Genomic DNA, 22840 nt, shown 5'->3' on the forward strand with positions numbered 1-22840 from the left:
AGCTGCATGAGGCTTTCAATATGGTATGAAACCACTTTCCATTTTTTCAAAAGCTTTCTCATAGCTGATGAATGCCATACATAATGAAAGACTGTATTCATTTATCATCCATAGTAAATCATTTATCACACAGAGGTATATTGTGGAAAAACCTAATCAAAGCTTTTCAGTTTTTCTGGTAGGTTAAATCCAAAATAGCAGAGAAATGATTGCTCTGTTAGTTGGGTAAACATTTTATTTATTGAATGATATTTAATGGCAATTTCTAATGCTTTTGTGGCTTATAGATTGAAGGAGTTTTGTTGAGGGCAAAGATTTTAGTTATTTTTAATGGTAAAACATGGATGAGGAAAGTCTGTGTTATTCTTTTTGTTGAGGTAGAAAAAGCACTGGGGCAGGGGCAGTAGTTCTTCAGGGCTGGTCAAAATGCTGTCATAGGTAAGTTGGTGTAGTATGGATACAAGTGCTGAATTTGTCTTGAACTACTAGAATGAACAGGCAGTGGAAACTTGCTACTGGTACAGGTTAGCACTGAAGTCTGTCTTCAACAACCAAAATAGAATGTAGAAATTGCAGTTCTGAATTTCAGTGACTTCTAGGGTTGCTTCCTAAAGCTCCAGTTAAAACTTTGCCCACCTCTGCTGAGTTTAATTTAGCATTTGCAGACCTTACAGTTAATATAGGCACTAAGGACTCAGTTAATGCTGTGTAAACTGTACGTTTCTTTATTTCAGCCCTAATATAAAGTAACAAAAGCAAAACAATTGAAAAAACAAAAGCCTATTTCCCTTCTTATGTTTTCAAAAATATTTAGATTTTATTTGATTTAGAGTAGTATATTTTTTTATGTCCAACTTACATCATGAAAAAATTGTGTAGCCTGTCCAGTGCTGTCTGACCTAGACAGTCATAAAGTACCATAAGCACTGTTAGATGTTAATATGAGTGTATCTGAACTTTTTCTCAAAAGTTACCACTTGTTGACCTTTTCTTTTACTAGATAACAGCTGTGAAAAATTGAGTTGATAAATAAGCAGAATTTTCCAATTGGTGTAAGCAAGTAAAGGTCTCTTGGGACCATGATTTTAAAAGATTTAGCATAAGCTGAGCATGACTTTGTGCTTGCTAACAGTGACTTTTTTCAGTCTTATTCCAAATACAGTTTTATTGTGAAAAACAAGTTATATTGCTCCTCTGTACCTTATTGTAGTAAAGTTTTGGAGGTTTCTATAGTTCTGTTTAATGGTAGACAATCTCAGGAAGAAGTGTTGCATCTTTCCTCCTTTCTTCTTCTTTGTCCATTGGAATATGTCAAGAGATAAAGATCTGTCAGTACTTCAGAAGAACTCTTAATTTTCTTTTGTGAACGGGTTATTTTTGGCATATAAATCATGGTCAGCCTTGGGCCCAGTGTTCATTTTTGATGACTGCTTCTGCCCAGTTCTGTCTGTGGTGTGTTTGTATTTCTAGCCATGTATTTTTTTGCAGCAGAATAATGCAGTGCTATAAGATTTGAATTTTTCCCTCAACACAATAGTCTGCTGGTCTGTAATATTGGGCTAAGAATGGAGAGGGAGAAATTTCATACCTGTTGATGACTGAGCAAGCCAAATGATTGTCATGATGTCTGTTCTCTAGTCATCCCAGTGTGCTTGGGTTCGATAATTCCTGAATGCAGTCTTACTTAAAGACTGTTCTCCGGGTGAAATAGAAACAAAGAATGGAAAATGAAGTATAGAGGACAGAGAGGAAGTAGTCTCTTGAAATAATGGAATTCATCCTCGAAACCAAGTAAAAGGTTTTGATTTGAGTTTTTTTTTTCTCTGAAGCTACGTAATAAGATTTGATATCTGTAATAGATGTGACAGCAGCCCAGAGACAGAGGTTCACATCAGTTAAGCTCCGTTCAGCACGGAAGTTAAGCATCTGTCTGGTTTATGTGGATTTCAGTAAATACATTGATATTGATTAGACAAACAGTGTAAGTAGATCTGTCTCGATCTGAGTGCCTTCTACATACCTGATTATACAAGCAATACATTAGGGTTTGAAACATGACTGTATTCTAGCAACCTCTTGCCGATTTGTAACTGTAGCCTCTTCAAACCCCTTTTTCGGTCTTGAATCCAGTTGATGAAACTAAATCATAGTCAAGTGCCACATTGCCGCTTCATATTGTTATGCATTAGACTTTTATGCGGGTACATGTATTATGGAAAGAAAAGGATAAATAATTTCCTAAGTATTTCATTAGCCTCAGTGGGTGAAGATAATTCTTATCCCATGAAAAGCCTAAAGCCTGTGTATCAGTTTGCAGTGTTGACTAGCATATGATATGCCACAACTAAATTTGACACAAAGTAACTTCCAATAATACAATAAATTGATAACTTTGACTACAAAACCTAACCTGGCTTTTAAGGGCACGTGGCAGTCTAGAATCACCGTGTAACAATTCTACATGGGCTGTGTGCATTGGTTAAGTATTTGAATCTTCTTTTTATTAAAGGAATACCTTCAAATAAGAAAAAAAATTGGTCTGGTTTTGAGAAAAGGGAAATTGTTACTAATTTGGATGCTGCTATAGGTCTGGATGGCTTTACTGACACCTCTTGTTAAGTTTTATTTCTTTTTCTAACCTACTTTTATGAATGACTAAGAAGGAAAACCGTCCAGATCAGGAGAGGAATGATAATTCAGTAGTTCCTGCATAACTTTGGAGGAGGCATTTAAGTCAAATCCACGTAACTCCTTTTTAAATGCTAAAAGTCTCATTTAGTTCAATGATTCCTACAGAGGATTTAAAGAATTCAGATTTTACTAAAGTAACTCCATTTAGTTTCTCCAAGGCTAAAGGATCCTGAAACATTTGAGTCAACAAATTAGTTGAAAGATATATTATCTAAATCTGGGCAATGCCTTGGTTTTTTGTAGCTGTGACCTTTCTCCAAGAGCATAATAGTACTTCCCTATTTCAGAGGGTACACTGACAATTTACATCCTGGGTAATATAATGAATTATGCCAATGATAAGTATAATTTTTGTAAAAGTGTGATTAAATTTCTCTATTGATGTTTGAGTGCTTCAGCTAGCCTGGTTCTAGGGCAAGTGGTATAGAATAAGGAAGAAAACCCCTTTTCTTACTCTTTTTTTGCCTGCCATTTTAATATAATTTCTTTTGTGGTTATTTACTTATTTTTAACAACTGCAACATTTTAAAAGAAAATTGACAGAAATGTTTTGGATTTTATTTCTTAAAGTCAGTATTGTCCATGCTGTAAGAGTTTTACTATTTCTTTACACAGAAGTCAATATTATTTCTTTAAGAGAAGAAAAAGAAGATACGTATCTTAATAACAGTCACGTAATAGATGGTAAAGTCTTCAGAAAATAATGTTCAAACCCTGATATGAAGCCTTTATTATACAATAAGTTGCATCTGTTATGGAGATTAAAAAAAATCTGAAAGGAAAAGAGGAATGGAATGAGTCTCCTGGATGTAAGTGTTCTGGCCTTCCCATCTGAAGGGGTCATGTTTATGTTCATGAAATACTGTCTCTTAACCCAATTCCTTATTGAGTCATGAGTTTTTTTCTTTCTTATGCCATGCATTCTTTTAAATTTAGTTTATTTTTTCTGTTAATATAGAATTCACTTTAATTTACATTAGAAGTCCATATTTTGTGCATAACATAGACCATGGGGGTCTCATGGGGTGCCCAAGAGTCTGCTGGTCACAGAGGTGCACATATTGCTGCAGTCAAAAATCCAAAGCATATATAAATTTTGCTTCTTGATGCTAAAGGCCACTGACTATTTGTATTTGAGCTTACTAAGGGTGGTCAAAAATCCACATTTCCTTATTGTACTTTGCTTACTTATCATAAATAACTAGATGGTTTAGCTACTGAATTTGCTTTACTGTAATGATATAAACTAGTAGAGGCTACTGGATTTTTGTGGTCATATATGACTGACAATTCTATATACTGTTTTAATAGTATTACCTCAACCAAGACCTGAAAGCTGGGTTAGACGGTGAATCCATATGGAAGATCTCACTGGTGCATTTTTGAAGTCACAGTTTGACCTGTTTGGACAAGGAAGAATGATAGAACTTGCCAGTGAGAAGTATATTTTTAAAATAGACTTTCTAGAATAGATTGCATTGCAATGAGGTAGGTGTAATATATCACTCATGAAAACAATTGAGGAAAAACTGCAATTTTTTTTCATCTAGCTTTGCAGTCCAATGTTTCATTTCAGGAAGAGATTGAACTTTATTCAATACAGTTCAGGAGCATTAAATGCTCCTGAATACAGTTGGAGCATTCAATTATTCAATACAGTTGGAGCATTAAATAGATCAAGGGACGACTTAATTAAGGGCAGTTTCTCCTGTAGCTATGGTAGGGATTTGTAGCTGGTTTTGTATTAGGGACTGTCATCCTTCCTCCTACCCTTGTTTCTATCTGTGCTTGCCAGGAGACCACATGCACCTACAGTCCAATGCTCACAGTAAAAGCCTTTTCCGTGTCTTATAAAACAATATTGGAAAAGTCACATCAGCTTGAAAAGAACTTTCCATTGTGAAACCACAGAAACAGACTTGCAAAGAGAAAAATGCCATCTCTGCTGGCACTGTTCAATATATACCTTGTCTGTGGAGTCCTGCAATTTAAAGTCTCCAAAAAGCATTAATTAATTGACTATTCAAATATTACGTCTGGTTTTTATTTCACTACAAACTCTGTTGGGTGTAAACAATTACCTGATAACAGGTGATCTCTGTCCAATGCTCAACTGTTTTGTTATCTTCTGCATGATTAGAGCTGTGTGAGAAACATTTATTTCACTTTCTCCATACACCCCACTCCCCTCAATCTTTTTTCAGATTAAATGCACTATCTCAGGGGTATTGTGGGTTAGAGATTTTGCAAAGAAAAATAAAAGAGCAATTTTTCCTAAAATAGATAATAATCAAATGATCAAGGTATTTATGCAATATAGCAAATTTAACTTTAAGTCTTTAATTCTTCATTTTTGCACCAAAACCAAATGTGAATCTCTTACTTCTTGAGTGAGTGCCTGACCAGCAAACTATTGATTTTTATGAAGAGTTAATATTCTGTCTGGCTTTGTTCATGGTATCTACTGAGAGGTGCTCTCAGTTGTTTCAGTGGTCCAATCCATTGAATCTAGAAAGCCTGTTTTCTGGTTGTAGTGGCACAATGCACATGTTAAATGACAAGACATCCGACCTGACATTCAATGTTAAGATTACTTTTTTATTCCCTTGTTAATCTTCACCTAATAACAGTCATGATAATAAGTATAAATTTTCCTTTATTCCAGTTAAGGTCATTCTAGTTGCAAGCACAGAAGTTTATATTTAGTTCACCTGCAGGGCAGAGGTATTATTTTTCATTATGTATGGCATATTGGGACACATTATTGGAACAATCTAATGGCCTATACAATGTCATGGCTTACTACTGTATATTTATTGCATAACAAGCTCTCTAACCCAGGATAAAACATACTGCTTTCTCATTATTCTCAAATAAATACTTGATCAAAATGCATAGACCACTTGAATATTTCTTTATCATGATCTCCAATTCCTCTCTTAGAGAGTAAGAGATGCAGTGCGTACTGTTAGTGGCATCTGCTCGTCAGTACAATGGTGTAATGCTGTCATGAGAAAATAATTTGTAACTAATCCCGTGAAATTATTAGATGTATCATTCTAATTAATAGCATTTTGGATATTGTCTTTTTGTAGCTTTTAAAAGTGGAAGGAAACAAGAATTGGTCTGTAAAAATTAACTTTCATTTGTCATAAGTGTTATTGATTCCATCTTTCAAATTGGATTACTCCTGTGCATGAGGCCAAAATCAGAATAGAGGTTTAAATAAGTTCATCTTTTGCACAGTGCACTATTAAGACATTTCTGTTAAATGTCACAAATGACTTTTGGCCTGGGATATAGCTATTTTCATGATATATAGTATTGCAGCTCTATCTTCTGGCACAGTCTGTCCCTGAGGTTCTAAAGGCCATTTGCAAAATTTCCATTTAAAAGTAACTCATATATCCTGTGGTTGCCAAATTCAGGACTTTTTGCAGAGAATTTTATTTTATGCTGCTTCTTCACATACTCAAAGGCAATGTGATCGCCACACGTAGGGTTATTCCCATTTCAAATGGATGGGCAGTGTAATAGGAAAAGAGGAAAGAAATAAGGGTTCATGGCATTATCATCTTTCATAGCTTCTGCAGTTTGCTGTCACCACTCTCCTGCCTTCTGTACATTACAGTCCCTTGAGAACTAAAATATATCCATTTAATAGGGATATGGAGCTCTATATGAAAGTATTTGAGGAAAATGTAAACTGTGATGGTAATGGCTTCCTGGCCATAAGCTTTATATGTCCTTCCCTAACTCTTCTAAGTAGGTTCTTTGTAATAGTTTCCATTTCTCCTGTTGCTTTTAGGTATATTTTAGTCTCCAGCTTCACTTAACGTGTAATCTGCCACCCCTCTGCCCCTACTCACTTGACTTTTTACTACTGTGTCCCATCTGAACTCTAAGGATTTGTACTGCTGTGATGCAATTATCTCTTTGAAATCTCCTTTGGTTCTATAAAGTATGAATACACAAGAAACAATTCTGAGAAATGTCCACAGGAAACATCTGTGTTCCCTTTGACTAGAATATACATGTATCAATATTATTTGACATTAAAAATGAGGACAAAAGGATTGAATAAGTGCTCATACTTTTGCTTACTTTTTAAGTGCAAATATGCTTGAATAGTAAGTAAAATACTTCTCACCAGGAAAGAAAAGTGTGTTTCTGTGTGTGTTTCCACGCAAAGGACATTGCAAGTGACTCTGTGAGGTGCAGTGCACAATGCAGTTTGTCTTTGGTGACCATAAAAAACCATAGAGAAAGTACATCATCAAAGGAAGATGTGAAGAACACATGTTCTTAGTTGAATTTAGCAGTTATCAATTAGGGATGTACTGTTTGCAAGCATCTTAGGAAGCTACAGATTAGCTTTACCTGTGATTCTCTTTTCATACGATTTAATTGCAAGTATTTAAGTCATTCTGTTCATACAATCCTGTTGATATTTTTTGTCTAGAGCCTAGACAGATCCGGTTATTTTGGTGAAAATCTGACTCCAAAACAGATAATTCCATTTTCATATTTACTTTGCAAGGAGGCTGTAATTAACACTATTTATAGAGCCCTTCCCCACGGTCTACACTTAAGCGTGTGCCCTAGCCTGCTCATACAGCACAGCACTTCATCATAGAAGGGATTTCTGGTAGTGGAAGGGAGCTTAGGCTGTCCTTTCCACCCCTTGCTGCAAGGATCCCACATGCAAATCAGAGCTTTAGCTTCACTACAAGCAATATGTTATTCTACTTTCATTTTCTTTTCTTTTAAAAGCATATCTAACAATAAGACCATTTCCTTGTCATATAACCAAACGATCATTTCTGAAGCAGCTGCATTTCCCAAGATTTCCCTGATTGCTCACAGCTTTTTTAATATATCCATAAATGTGGAGCAATTTGCACAGCATATGACAATATTGAATTACCTCAGTTGGACTTTCCTGAACTCTGTGTGACATAACTGTGTGGTTTTAATAGGGGGTTTTGTGATGGATTTGGGTTTTTTTTTTCCCTTTGAGGTGTCATGCCAATTAGCAGCATGCGTGCCTGTCAGGCATTGGGTGCACAGCTATCTGACCATTTAGGATGGATGGCAGAGTCTTTTGCAAATATAGGATATCACAAAATAATCAGCTTTTGGCATATTGTGACAGTATCACAGACAAATGTGTATTCTACAAGACTGATTTCACAAGGCTTAATTACAAAGGTTTGAACTTTGATGTGATATTGGCAGAGCAATTATTGCTATTAATTGGTGTCTTATGGATTTCAGAAGTCACTTGTTAATGAAAGTAGAAGATTTAGCTTTTCTCTTTCCTGAAAAATGAACAGAATTTTTAAAAACAAGCTATATATGGCCATAGTATTTATTTAAGTGTAAGATTATGTTCTTGCATTGAAGGATTTGTATCCTTTGATATATCAACCAGCTCTGTACTAAATTCTGAAAGTGTGCCTCTTATGGCATGTTCATTGAAGTGCACAGGTAAGTGAAAATGTTACTTTAGACATTTCCAGGTCAGTCAATCAGCTGATCACTGCACACTCCAGTTTCATAGTGATACAGGAAAACAACAGTGTATGTATGATAAAGTCAGGATAAAAGTAATAGTTTGATATGATAACCAATACATTTAAAGAGAAGAAATCCATGTCTGTCATTATCTCCAGACTGTGTTGTGTCATGGCAGCATGCAGTTCAGTCAGGTTCCAGGGATGCTGACTTTTGCAAGGGAGAAATTGTAAATCTAAGTGACTCTCTGACAAATTGTGTTCCAGCCTATTAGTCTTAAAAAGTCAGAAAGACAGTGTCATGGAATCACATCTAACTTAGAGTCTTGCACTGGAGTGATACTTTTCCAGTTACAGGAGTCTTGCATCGAATTGTTTTTGAGGGACCAATTTTGTTGGCAGCAAAAAGTCTCTACTTACATTCTGGCATGAGCAATTACTTAGCTGAACCAAAATTAATTACCTGGACCATCTGACAGCTGGAATAAATGGTGCAAACTCTATTTCTCAGCTGTGAAGTGAGATAGTATAAAATGTCTATTCTGTGATGTGAAGAACAGAGTGATAAAAGAAAGGTTTCAGAGCTTCTGGCTCAGATGTGCCCCACTGGCCATCAGAGAGGAGGGGAGAGGTTGTTCCCACTGACATGGATCCTTTTAACATTACGCTGCCTGCTCTTGGCTGATGGTTATTCACACACACAGATGAGCATTCAGTACAGCTCTTCCAGGAGATAGCATTCTGTGACTATCCTCACACATAGTATCAAAGTTTTCCGTTATGGAATTAGGCCATGTGATGAACACTTTTACAACTTGCAGACTAACAGTTTAACACAGAGAGTTTGAAGTCTGTAATAGAGAAATAGTAACCAAGTCAGGTACAAATATATGTCAGAAAGTTCCTAGAAAATGCTAATGCAAAGATAAGAATATCCCCACCCACATATATTGCTCTTAAACCCTGAATTGAGGTCTACCAACTCTCCTCAAGAGTGTGAGCTGAGGTCTACCAACTCCGTTTGATGTGACGCAACTTCTGATACTTAATAATCAGAGTCAAAAGGTGCATATCTGAGTATATGGAGTCATCTTCAGTTTTACTGATTAGTGGATAATTTTAATTGAGCATGCATTTTTTAAAATAAATTACAACTTTCTTTTTGTCTGATAACTTGTAACAACTGACATAGGATCTGAATTCAGTTTTTCCTAGTCAATCTTTTTATAGAAAGGTGAGTAGCAGGAAGAAGCTGATTGCCAAAGTTGCATTCAGTATCCATCAAGGAGAAAGGCCAAAGGGAAAGTTTAAATACTTTTCATATCATAGGCTTTTATTACATTTTTGAGTCCAGTGGGAATCCTTATAATTTATGTATTTGCTCACAAATCTGTTTACTAATCCCGGAGTCAATGCTGGTGAGATGCACTTCATATTGAAGCAGGAATTTATTAAGCCATTAAAAACATTTAAAAGGGCAACTTTTAGAAGAAACCTAAATAGAAAAGTTGTGCAGGGGCAGACATTACATCATTCAAGCTGCAGTTGTCAATCCTAATGAAGGTGGTGATGCTGATTTGAGCATATTGTTTATATGATGTGCAAGAGCTTTGGGAGATAAGGCGCCTTTGTTGCTATCATTTATAATTGAAGCATCCATCACTTTTCTCTGGAAAACTGCCTGGCAAATAAATAATTTAAGGTCTGATTCTGATACATGTAGTTGAAATGAGAGAGACTCCTTCAGAACAGTCCAAATGCAGTAAATGGAATTTCTTCCAAGTAAGATTTCAAGATAAATAGTAATAATATTAGAATGTTAAACAAAGCTAGTTCTTGTTTTTTACGAGGGAGAGTGTTCTGGTTTATGTGCTTTAAAATCTAATCCCACAGATGTCTAAGACTGTCCACTTACATCAATGCCTTATGGTGTGTATCATGTCTAAATATGTTATCTTTTAAGCATGGTAGAAACTAGTCTTAAAACAAATGCCTAGTTAAGTGTTACCTGCTTATTCAAACAGTGAAAGGTAAACAAGGTGTTAATCTGATGGTTCCTACAGTACAGAAGGATTATAAAGCTTTCTGTTAACTGAGGAGTTTATTTTATTATAAATATGTCTATTTCTCTTTGATTGTTTCACTGTATTTATGTTTAAAGGAAGGATTGTGTTTAAATGATGCCACTTTTCACAGTCAAAAAAAAAGGGTTGTTACTTTCCAAAATCAAAAACATTTGTGAGGGCTTTTTTGAAATAGAAATGGTTTTATGTACTTCCGATGTGTTTCAGTAATAAACTTGCTTCTGTAATAGTTGAAGTAACTGTAAATAGGCAAGTCTTTCACAGAGCTGACAGGGAGAGTTTCAGTTGATTTTACTACCTTGAAATTAACCTTTGACTACCGCATGCGTATGTTTGTCATTTATCCCCTTTTTCTCAGGTGCAAAGAGGGCTACCAAGGAGTCCGCTGTGACCAATTTTTGCCGAAAACCGACTCAATCTTGTCAGATCCAAGTATGTCAAATGTTTTTCTTCTATTTTTAATCCATGCTGGAGGCAATTCTTGTTGTGTGAGATGACCCTTTGCCTATTGTCAGGAGGCACATTATGGATTGCTACAGATGTGTGTAGAGAGCAGTGCTGGTTTTGTTGGTAGGATAAAAACATAAAACATACTCCACTCTGTGTTTTATAAACCTTCTTCTGCTGCAGCAGAACAGGTTTTCAGAGGACTTGATTCCTCATGATTTGGAATAAAGCTTAAAGCCAAAATAGTTACATTTCTCTATTTTTTAGTGAAGATAAAATGCCATAATGTGAAAGGAAATCAAGTATAGGCTGTAAAGTGGTTGCCTCAAAAGAATATAAATTCATATTGTCTGGCACTGCAGAGATTATAATCTCCTTGAAAATATGTGATGTCACTTTACACAAAGCTCAATTTTTTTTTTTCACTTTTGGAAGTGAAATTGCTCTGTATTTTCAGAGCTAAAGTACGTTTTCAGACAGTAGTCTGGAGACTAAGTAAGCTTCTATTACAATGCTCAGTATATGCCAGAACACCATCTGCCTATATGTTCTCCTACTTCATTCTTGCCCTTCTGATGACTAATAAAATTATGTCAAAAATACAATCCAAGATCCAATTTCTTGGAAGTAAATCCACATACTAATTCACGTTGTTTATCTCAAATTTTAAATGAAGTGACATACAACAAAGGGTCATATCCAATCTTTTGGTTTGTTCTTATACCTGCAAACTGTTAACACTAAGTCTTCTGCTTTTGGATGCTCTTAAAAATTTTATTTGAGTTGTTTTGTGGGGTTTTTTGAAAAACAATGCTTGTTCTTCTAGTCTCTTTTATGTGCTTTCTGTTTATTTTCTTGTGCTTTTCCATGTGAAAGCCTGTTGCCAAAGACACCTGTTGTTTTGTAGTTCTCTGTTATATAGCTCCCATTATAATTAGCTTTGCATTTGTTCAGCTTTTCCTTTTCCTTCACCTTTAATGGTGAAGTGCAGAGTCTATAATGAGTAGGCAGATGTTACCTCTGCCAAATATTATGTGCATGTGTCAACACAGTAATTGTGTATATGTCAAGAAAAAAGATACTTTGTATCCTAAAAGTGGGAGAAAGGACAATAAATTAACAACAGGACAGGGTTGTACCTATCTGACTTGGTATTAACAGGGGACTCTAGCTTTACTCTCTCAAAAGTAAAGGTGAAATCATACAGATACACTACAAAGCACAGAAGAGACTCCCAGGTTAAGCCATATCTAGCAGAAACGAAAGCCCCACAGTTTTTAAATACTGCAGACAGTATTGTTTCTTTGCAGCATTGTGGTGGTTGCACAGATTTGTTTCTCTTTGCTTGGTAGATACTTACTTACTCTGGTTGGATTCTGACAGCATTGTTTCTGTAAAATAGTTCAGCTACTTGACCCTGCTCAGTAGCTAAAGTTCTGCTGAAATGTCCTTTTTAACACCTTCTGACTACAAAGGCAGTTTTGTTTTGTTTTATTGAGGCTTCCTTTCAAAATTATGCTATTTGGAGTTCGTAAGAAAGGGGACCTTGGACTGGCATTGACATAGATCCACTGGACATACCTGTGGCTCAACCAATAAAGGTTTATGTGAGATAGGTACTTTCCCAATCAGTTTTGAAATTTAACTTGTATTCAAAAGAAAAGAGGAAAAGCTTCTACTCAGGTCCGTTTTTGTGTGTTGGCATAGTGTGATACATCTCTGTGCATGTATGTACATATGCACTTGTTTCAAGCATGCCTAGCCTGAAGAGGAGATAAGAGAAACTTTCTGTTGCAGCTAACAGTGACAACATGAACAGTTTGCTCAGGAGTTAATCAATAATGTATTCATCTTCCTTCTGCAGAGGCAAAAGTTAATACCATGCTGATAATTAACACTTAGTGACAGAAATATTTGCTATTTGCATAACGTGAGGAGTGTAAAAAGTGTCTGATGCTGTAATCATCTCTAAAGGCTCTGGTGTTTCTTTGCAAAAACTTTGTTTTGTGGTTACTGTGAATTCATAAGAGAGAGGGCTGCTGAAAAACATAAAAGGATGAATTTGGAGGTGGCTTCAGAAACAAGCAGGTTTTTGAATACTCAGATGAGTGCTCTTGTGTTTGGACTGCACATAGCAGTGATTGACTTGACTGGCTGGTGTCAGGCAAGTTTTACAAGCAATTCTGGCTCATTTGAATTTTGTGTGATTGCTTAGGATTCTCGGTAATATGTTCAGAACTGCTAATGATGCATCTGATAATAATGTTTAGTTTACTTGAGGTTTGAGTGCTTGAAATACATGCACAAATGTTTTTAGTCTTACCTTGCCAGTGACGGTGCAGTTTCAGAACATATGCCTGTAACTAAAGGGAAGGGAGTCTGGACCATTCACTTAGAAAATAGCAACAATATTGTCTTAAAATTGTTAGTTATTTACACACATAAGTCTTTTCATGCTCATTCAGCATGGCTATTATCTGAGGCTGCATAGTGATAAATAATGTGATGTGGCTCTGCAATATATCAAACCCAGCTTTTTAATCTCATTTTTTATGTATATTAGGTAGGTCTTGACTTCACGTCACAGATATGAATACAAATTGTGACGTACTTAATAGGGATTAATGCATGCTAAATCATGTTCTTGTAGTTCAATTAAACAAAGTGGTGAAGATATTTAAGATTCTGTTTTCAGTAAACCTCTTGAAACTACGTGATGATATTTCAGAGTTCCTGAATTGACATCCATGGCTTTTTGCAGTCAGATCTGCTGGCTGCTACCTTCCTTCAGAAAAAATTTAGGATCAAATTCATGAGAAAACTGATGTAGAACATACACAGAGCAATGCCAAAACACAGGCCCTTCGCTGGACATTCAAGCATCCAAAATGAACAAACAAACAAAAAAACCCCCAACTCCCCCCATAAAAAAAAACCCAAAACACAAGAAGTTTGAGAAGATATTTATTAGTCTTGGAATGTGGGAGAAACCTACCTAAACCATGGGAGCCCCAAGGACCCTGACAAAATGAGTGACATCACCAGGGAAATAAGGGAAAAGGCTGCATGCTGCATGACGCTGCAACCTGTGCTCACAGTCAATATCAGGAGCAGGGAATTTGTCAGCCCTGCTGATACCTTACAGGACAAGTCCCTGAACTCTCTGTGTCATCTTCTCCTTGAGCTATAGAGGAAATATTGATGGGACAAAAAGAAAAGTTACATAGCAGGCATAGCAGTCACATGCTGGAAGGAAAGGATAGAAGTATGTTTGAAATGTTGCTCCAGCTTTCTCCACCTGGGTTAACATCTCTATAAATATAGTTCATGACAATGGTAGAGAGCTTACCTTTTTGATATTATAAATACAGCTTGAATGTAACTTTATGTACAAGTGATTTTTTCAGGCATGTGTAATCCTGTGTGTATCTATAGGATTTGGAACCTGTATACAACATAAATTGTACAAATGCACTCATGTACTATCCTTTATAGTGTTCTGGAATAGACCTGCCTGGCCCAATGAGTCTTGAAAGGTAAGTTGTATGTAGGCTGCAGATATTTCTTTTGAATAATTTCTATACTGAGGCGAAGTATAACTTTCAAAGCTTGGACTGTTCTATGCAGATATTCCAAAACACTGAACAAGTCATTGAGAATAGATTTGTCACTTTATCCCTTTTTTACCAAAGTATCCAACTCCAACTATTGACTATTTGGTTCTTAATATTGAAAGCTACTTTGTCCAAAAAGTGTATTTCAGTTTTATAATGTTCTTTGATGTTAATTTTACATATGACATATCAACATATATTTGACATATGAGTAAAGTTGTTCCATTTGGCCTCAGAAGCTCTAGTGAAGAGGGATAGATATCAAATATTGGGAATGTTATCTGATCCTTTTTCAAAAGAAATGCGTCATTTTCTAAAAGAAGAAAAATTGGATGGAGAGCATATAGGTTGTTAGACTGTGTTCCTGCTGTTGCAGTCCACCCCAGCATGTAATTGCTTCCATAAGCTGATCATTATTAAACCACTTACAATCAGCATGTACTAGGTACTAGAAACAGGTTTTATCATCCCTGCACTGAGCATTTCAAGTCTTTTCAACTTGCACAGAAAATTTATGCACAGCCCAGATTTGTCATTTATGTTCTTTCTTAAAATGGGCACTTGATTTCAACATTGATTTTTATTTCTTTTTTCCCACTATTGTTTCCACCAGGTTACACCAGGTTGCCCCGTTAAACTGGCTTTTTCAGATGTCAGAAGTGTTGTTTCTACAGAGCTAGCTGTAGCCTCTGGTCTTTATAAGGCTTTAACCCATGACACCATGGCAGACATCGTGTTTCTTTTTGAATCTCATCAAAGAGAAACCTGTAAGTGGCATCTGCAGTTAGTCATTCTTAGATTACCTCTTGTAATACAGCAAAGACTCAAAAATCCCTGTCCTGGAAGACTGGGAATATAAATTAAGTAAAACAACTCCAGGTAGTTTAGAAAGGAAAAAAAAACCCAACTTTTCTCCAGAAATGTATTCAAAGCCTTAAGGCCCACATTCAGCCCCTCAAATAAAACCCAACAACTCAAAAAACCCAAACAAAAATCTTGGGCTTTTTGCCATTTTGAACTGAGGGAAAATAGGACTGTCTAGCCAGAGGCGGATACCTGAGTTTTGCGGAGGGCACATCCTTCTACACCAGATTTAACACAGAGCTTTGTTTAACCCCAGAGAGGCCTTTTGAAATATAGATCTAAATCTGAATTCTGTGGCTTAACTTTATCTCAAACAGAAAAGATTTTTAAGCCCTTCTTCAGTAATTGTCATCTGGTTAAGACTGTTCTGTGTTTTTTTAAAAAAGCATATGGATAGAGCAGCTGCAGACTGTTTCTTCTGTAGTGATTGTCATTTTATGCTGTTTTATCAGTCTAATTGCAAGGAGTGCCACATCAACTGTGTGTTCACAGGATAAAAATTATTAATGTTAATCTTGGATATTAAGATTTTTTTAAAAATGAAACAATCAAAAGGCAATATTTTATTGCCTTGTGAAGTTGGATTTTAAAAGCTATGTGGTGACAATGGCTAAGTGAAGTCACTGAAAATGACAAGTCAGTATAAGATCTGTTAACATCCATCAAGTGGCTATGACATTTCAGTGAACTACGGTTTCTTTATAGGGATGTATAAACAGAGTTCCTCCAGTTCAAATACATCACAAATCAACCTAGATTAGTGTTGATGCATTAAAGATTGAAAGGAAGGAACTGCCATAATAGAAATAGCAATAACGGAGAAAAGCAACACAGTCACTTCAGTTTTAATGAATTTATCTATAGAGGAGAAAAGATACATCTCATGAGAGTCAGGCTGGGGAATATGAAACCCCAGCAAGGTTAAATAAGAAAGAAGAGATATCCTTGGGGTAATGAGGGATCAAGTGTAGGTGGAGACCTCAGGATACAGACTGTAAAAGATGATGTATTTTCGAATTTGAGCTGTGCTGAAGCTGTAAAATTTTATGTGAATAGAATGAACCTTCATGATTTACTTTGTGGTTAAGGTTTGGTTGGTTTGTTTGGATTTCAAAAAACCAAACAAACCAGGAACTTGGACTGTATTCTGCAGCACTGGAATGAAATGCTCAAATCCAGAAATGCAATGTTAACAAAGCATCAGTGAAGTGGTTCACTGGTTGATGAATAGAAGCATGAATGTGTTCATTGTCAAAATGTATGAGAAAGTTGAAGCCCAAGAGAGATTAAATGAAATCACAAATCTGCTGCTAATGCAGTGGGCAAAGAAAATCACACTCAAAATCACTATCAGTTGTGATAATATATTAGTTTCTTACAATCTTTAAAATTTGAATGTGTAGGAAACCAGTGGAAGTAATACTTGTTTCTATAGGTAAGCTAACGGTGATATGTACTACACAATGTGTAATGTAGATGTTAATCAGCATTTTTTTTCTATCAATACTGTGGAATCAATTTTTAAATATCACAAGAGTATTGATGTTTTTCATATTTCTAATGTAGAGGGAGAATATTTTAAATTAATTCTAGGAATCTACATTCATGTTGCTCTTCTCAAGTAAAAACAACAGCAGCAAAAGCCGCTACTGTGAGAGTTGTTTCCAGATAGCACTAAATTGAAATGCTTTCGTTACTTCTGTGTGCAATAACAGAGCTTTCTACTTTCAGAGCTTCTACTTTCCTTGAACTCCTAGTCCACTTAGAAGAACAACCAGCAATGAGTTTGTACAACACCCCCACCCCAGCTTTCTTTCTGGAAACATTGAAGGGGAGTTTACAATCGTGTTCCATTTCATATTTCAATTTTAAATGAATTGGCAGCCTTTACCAAATTCGTGTCTATCTCTATTTAGTATTACCTAAAATAACATTTCAATAAGAAAACACACAGGTTGCTTTGGAAAAGTAGAAAAATTCCATCCGAATTTGACCAAATCCTTTTATTAGTTTTAAAGAAAATGTTGGTTCTTTATTGGAATTCAAGAATATATTGGCATCAGGTTTATCAATATTCTACTTTCAAAACCTTTCATTTAAAGCACTCTGATATATCTGGCTTTGCCTTGACTTTTAGGCCACAGGAAGTGGTTTTCCATAACTCTGCTTGTGAAGACTGCACCTCTGTAGAAATTTATGGATAGACATTGGAATCAGTAGATGCAATATCTTTGACAGCTGTGGGGAAAAAAACCCAAACAATAAAACAACCTCAAAAACACTTGTTTCCTCCTTCTTCTGTAAAAACTGCCTATATCTGGAAGGATAGTAATGAAATCGAAAATTCCTTTTGTTTGATTTTAGTGTAAATCCCAAGGAAGACAGAAAATGGAGATATCTAGTAGTAAAAATCCCAGTCAACAAAAAGTTTTAATTAATGTATCTTCCTCTAAGCCACAGGTGCTAGAAACCAAGGAGGAAATTAGAGCAGCCCCATGCAGAGGAGCCTGAAGGTTGGCTTCCCAAACCACCATTCATCTGTGAAATTTGGGGCTTGCATCTAGTTAAGGAATTTCTAGGTCTTTGTGTAGTGATTTTTTTGCACGTGTATTTTAAGGAAATTTGCCATATGATGGCAGAAACACCCAACTGTGGCTTGTTACACAACAGCCACAGCAGATGGCTGTGAATAGAGGTTAGATTCTTATGTAAGGGCCGGAGCTGCGAATCGCGCTGTGCCGTGAGCGCTGCATTCACCTTTGTGTCTGAATGAGAGGCGGTGCAGCGCTTGCCAAAACAAGCACCTTCTGAAGTGATGAGCGGCTGAAGCATCAGCTCCTCCTATCCCCTCCTCTTACAAGCACACTGTGATTGCCTAAATCTGCTGATGGCCATCCCGTGTCTGGAAAACCTCAAGTTTAAATATAGCTTGAAGTGTATGTTCTGTGACACTCTCTCTGGAAGTATCAAACTTAGCCTATTAGTCTGAGGAACGAACTTTTCTGCCTTTCATAGTCTTCATATTGATGATATGTTACTGTTGGTGTCATTCTCACACTGTCTTTCAGAAGGACTTCTCTGATTTTGCCTGCACAGACAAGGTTCAATCAATCATTTGACTTGTCAGATCACATCTCAGGCCTTCTAAGAGGAAAATTCAGCAGTGCACCAGGCATAGTTATACATGCTCAGGGAGAAAATTATAAGCAAAGATGGGTTATCATAAGACAACATGCAGGAAAACTGCACGAGATGTGACAGTGGTTTAGCTGGAAAGCATTCATTTGGTGGGGTTCTATCTTTGTAAATTAGCTACTCAGTTGTCCAAATAACATTTTACTTTAGCAGCACCATTTCACTATATCTCAGTGATTTAGTCACACTTTTGATGTTAAGTTCCTCAGAACTGGTTGAAATGGCGTGATATAGATTTCATAAAGATGTCATAACTAGTAAGAGCACATGGAGAAGAGAAATTGATTTCTCTTTTTGGAAACTAATCTTTTGCCATTGAATTTATCTGGATTCAATCTAAGTCAGAATTGGATGTTTTGCCCCCCTACTATGAGTTGTTCTGTGTTAAAATGATTCTAGTAAAAAAGTGCAGCATGTGTATGCAAAGAAGTCAGAAAGTTGTGGGGTGCCTGAAACTCTGATCTGTCCACAGTAGAGCTATATAAGTGCAAGTAATAAATAACAGGAAGGCAAGTTCTGCACTGATTCTTACAGGCACAAAGCTCGAAATCAGTCCAACACACACTATTCTCAGAGCACGTTCCTAGAATTAAAGTATTCTCCCTTTTTACATTAGAAACATGAAAATCACCAATTCTCTTGTGAGTGCGCTGATCGTCTTCCCAAAACTAATACTTTGAAGAGCATCTGTGCTCTTTAACTGATCTTCAGTCTTTGCATTAAGTCCATACCCCACTACAAGGATGCTTATTAAAGGCAATTGTTAGTGTTAGACTTTTGATGTCACTTGGAGCTTCTGCCAGTGTTGATTAGCTCATTTGAACAATATTTACTAAGGAAAACCTGGAATAAGTGTTCAATATTAATGTGGTAAGTGCTCTGTGTTTAGATTGAAGACCAGTTGTTTGGGGTTAATATGTGTATATACATATCTTGCCAGGGTAATAGCAATCTTACTAAAAACATTAGGGGTCAGCATTGCTGTGAGTTTGATTATCACATCAAAGTAATTATTGTCTTCTAAGAAGAAAGATAGTTCTGCGACTTCTGAGAGCATTTTCAGGCTTATTTCTCAGGCCTTCCATAACAATCATATTTGGCAACAGGGAACAACTATTTCTGGTGAAAATTCTACTGTGCAAAGCTATCCATTTATGAAACTATTATTCCCTGACTCAAAAAGAGCAAATGGTAAAAATCTTGATTTCACTGAAAATAGTAAATGTTTTATTAATGAATCCTTCAAGGTTACATTGTTCTATCATTACTTTTATTCCATGTATGACTACTACTATTTTGCTAGACATTTTTGTATTGACCATTGGAGGACTGAAATTGCCAACCATGAGGGTATGTGTTCTTTTTCTTCAGTGATAAATTTGATCATGGAAATGGCTTCTTAAAGGACAAACCATATCAATGTTGTCCCAGGAATAAACCAAAGAACAGATTGTAACAGGCAGTTACAGATTGTTTATATTGGGAGGACATGATTCCTTTCCAGATTTTTCAGAGAGCACCCTGCTTCCAGGGCTTCTGGCTCTTTGCTCTCACTGCAAGTACTAGCTTGCTGCAGAGAAAAAGTCCAATTGTTTGCAGCCATCGTCAGTTGCAGGTTAAGAAGGGACTTGGGAAACAGAAAGTTTCTTTTTTTACCTCTGTACACAGCCAGAGTAACAGGTTTGACAACATAGCTCTGAATGTTTGTATGAGGAAAACAGTAGTAAAGTGCTGAGCAACTGAATGTAGGAGTCAACCTCTGCCTGTCATTGCCCATTTGATTTTTGAAAGTAGTTCTGCTCTTTGATATTGTTTCCATTTTCTCTGACTATTTTAGCATCTCAGCTGGGTTGTCACCATCAAAACCAAAATTAACTATGTATTCTACTCTTCAAGACACCACTCCTCTCTTGGCTTACTTTTCTTAATTTCCTACTCTAGTTTCTTTTTTGTTTGTTTTCTTTTCTTACCTTTATTCCAACATATCCCTTTCCTGTCCCATTTTGAGGGACTTTTCGCCTTCAAGATTACCATTTTATTAGTGTCTGTTCTCTCTCTGCTGATCTCTGCTACCACTCAGTATTTGCCACGTGCCTCTGCTGAGATTTCTTACCATATCACTTCTGTGTATGGCCTTAAGTCCCTCTCTGAAAACAAGGTTTGACTCCTTGCTCTGTTGGACCAGTTTCCTACTTACTAGATGAATGCCTAGATGACAAATTGTTTTTCATGTGTTGCCTGGTCTGTCCCATTTAGACTTCCCATTCTTCCTTATATATCCATTTTACTTTTGCCACATAATGAAATAAAAAATACCATTTGCAATTTAATTTAGTGTTTAAAAGCTTCTTTACATGTTTACAGTGAACAGATGTCTACATTCCATTTTGTATCCAAAGGAATTGGCTCCAATTATCTCTGAAGATACAGAAAGAGGTTAATACCTGATGCTTATCGGTAGAAAATATCCACTGTGGGGGCTATTTGTGAAAGGCAGCATCTAAATTTAACCTGCTTGTTGGAGGTTTTTTTTAAATATATAAATGACTTTTTCTTGGAAAAAAATAAAAAAGGTTGTATTTTCAGTACTGAAGCTTTTTCTGTGCCTCGATAGTACTTCTATTGGGAAAGGTTTTTCAAGTTCAGAAGAGTTTTTTCATCCTAAAGAAGCTGGGCACTATATGAACACTTAAGAAGACTCAAGTGTAAAAAAAAACAGGATCCAGGAAAACAGCCCCCAAATTAGCAGAGAACAGAATATATGTCCCTAACAGGTGAAACACAGCTTCTGCTTCACCTGATTTTTCCTCTCTTCCAGATGAAAGCCTCAATCACACTACAGAAAAGAGAGTGGGACAGTGTCTTTTCTTGTTCCTTTTCTGGAAGAGGAAGACTTAGCTTTTTCTCCTGTTTCCCAGCTAGTTCTAGTGATGAACTGCTAGACTTGAAATGTCTGGTAGAGTAAAACGTGTATTTTATACACTATTGCCCTACGCTAGAGACAGCAGAAGACAAAATTTTGCCTTAGTACTCATATATATTACAGAAGTTTACAAAATGTATGACATGGACATAGGTCTTGATCCTGCCAAAAGCTGTGCTGATGTATGTTGATTCTCAGGAGAACTACTCTTATGAAAGATACTAAGCACAGTTGAAGCATCCAGCTGAACAGTTTACATCAATTTACAGTTTATCTCACAAATTTGCAGTTTTCTGGATAGTGATATGATCTGTCATATTTTAGGTCTCTGGGATTAATGAATCCTTCTGAAAAGCCTTTCTCTATGAAGCTGAGCAGCCTGACTCCTGTTGATGCAGGAGTTTTCCCTGAGCAGCTCCATCTGCAGCTGACGGACAATTTAGTACACTGTTGTGGTGAAAGTGTAATTTTGAAGGTGCTTCTTGGTCAGTGGAGATTAACAGCTGTCATTATAAATCTGGATATATGTTTTTATATCAAAACAAAAAGACTTTTGGTTACTGTAAAGGCTTTAAGTATTCCAGTCTGAAATGGTTCTCTTTGAAAGTTTCAGTCTCTTATTAAAGCCACATTAACTTGCTGCCTTTATCAGTCTCCAAGTTTTAAGCAACCATTTTGGTTAGGTTTTCAGTAACAACAGTAAGTTTCAGTAAGTGTTCAGTAAATACTCAAAGGCTTAAATGCTTCAAAAGCCTTTAAAATGCTATCTGTGCACTTTTTAGAGAAAAGGTGGCTTGTTTCAGAAGAAAATTGTAAAAAATTGTAAAAGCACATGTGTAGAAGTCTGTACAACTCCCAAGTAAAAACAACACTTTCTCATAAATTTATTATTGATTTTCTGGGTGTTGGAAATGTGGTGACTAAAGAAATAAGTTAGATAAGCTGATTCAGTCTTGTATGATAGTAGTGGATGTCTTAATCCACTGGAAAATGGGAATATTTGGCTGTTCGTGTTTTTAAGGCCAAGACAGTCAACTTAAAGTCATAATTTCTCTTGGAAGCTAGAACAGACTATTACAATAATTTAGAATTTTGCATATTACAGATCAAAGATCATGTCCAGTTCTATATTACTGTTACAAATTTTGCTGCAACAGATGGCAGGGTAAATTAGGTTTTAGTTTTTGTTTCGTCTTTATAACAAGTTCCTGCAATGTATGGTATAGACTTACAGCTATTCTGTGATAACTGCGTCTTTGTGTGATAAAAGCAAGCCAGTGCCCTGCCGCTGTGTCGGGGCATTGTCTCTCACATGCTACACTCAGTAACTTGTTAACTGAAGATACTTTGGATCAAGCACCACGTGGAGCAATGATAGCTGACTGAATGGACTCCATGAGACAGCTCTTTATCCTTGTGTCTCTTCACATGATCGCAGTAGGGTTTTGGACCATTTTTACTTTCTGTGTGCCTGCTGCTGTCACATTCAGTGTATAATTGACCTGC

General features: G+C 36.3%; 1 protein-coding gene across 1 annotated transcript in view; it reads left to right on the forward strand.

The window, feature by feature from the left end:
• Positions 1–22840, forward strand: part of NRG3 (neuregulin 3) — a 377309-nt gene that overhangs the window by 253901 nt on the left and 100568 nt on the right. The window contains 1 exon segment of the mRNA XM_062000750.1: positions 10650–10723. Coding sequence (XP_061856734.1) covers positions 10650–10723 — 74 coding nt within the window.

Source organism: Colius striatus, chromosome 8 (assembly GCF_028858725.1).
Source record: "Colius striatus isolate bColStr4 chromosome 8, bColStr4.1.hap1, whole genome shotgun sequence".
NCBI lineage: Eukaryota > Metazoa > Chordata > Aves > Coliiformes > Coliidae > Colius > Colius striatus.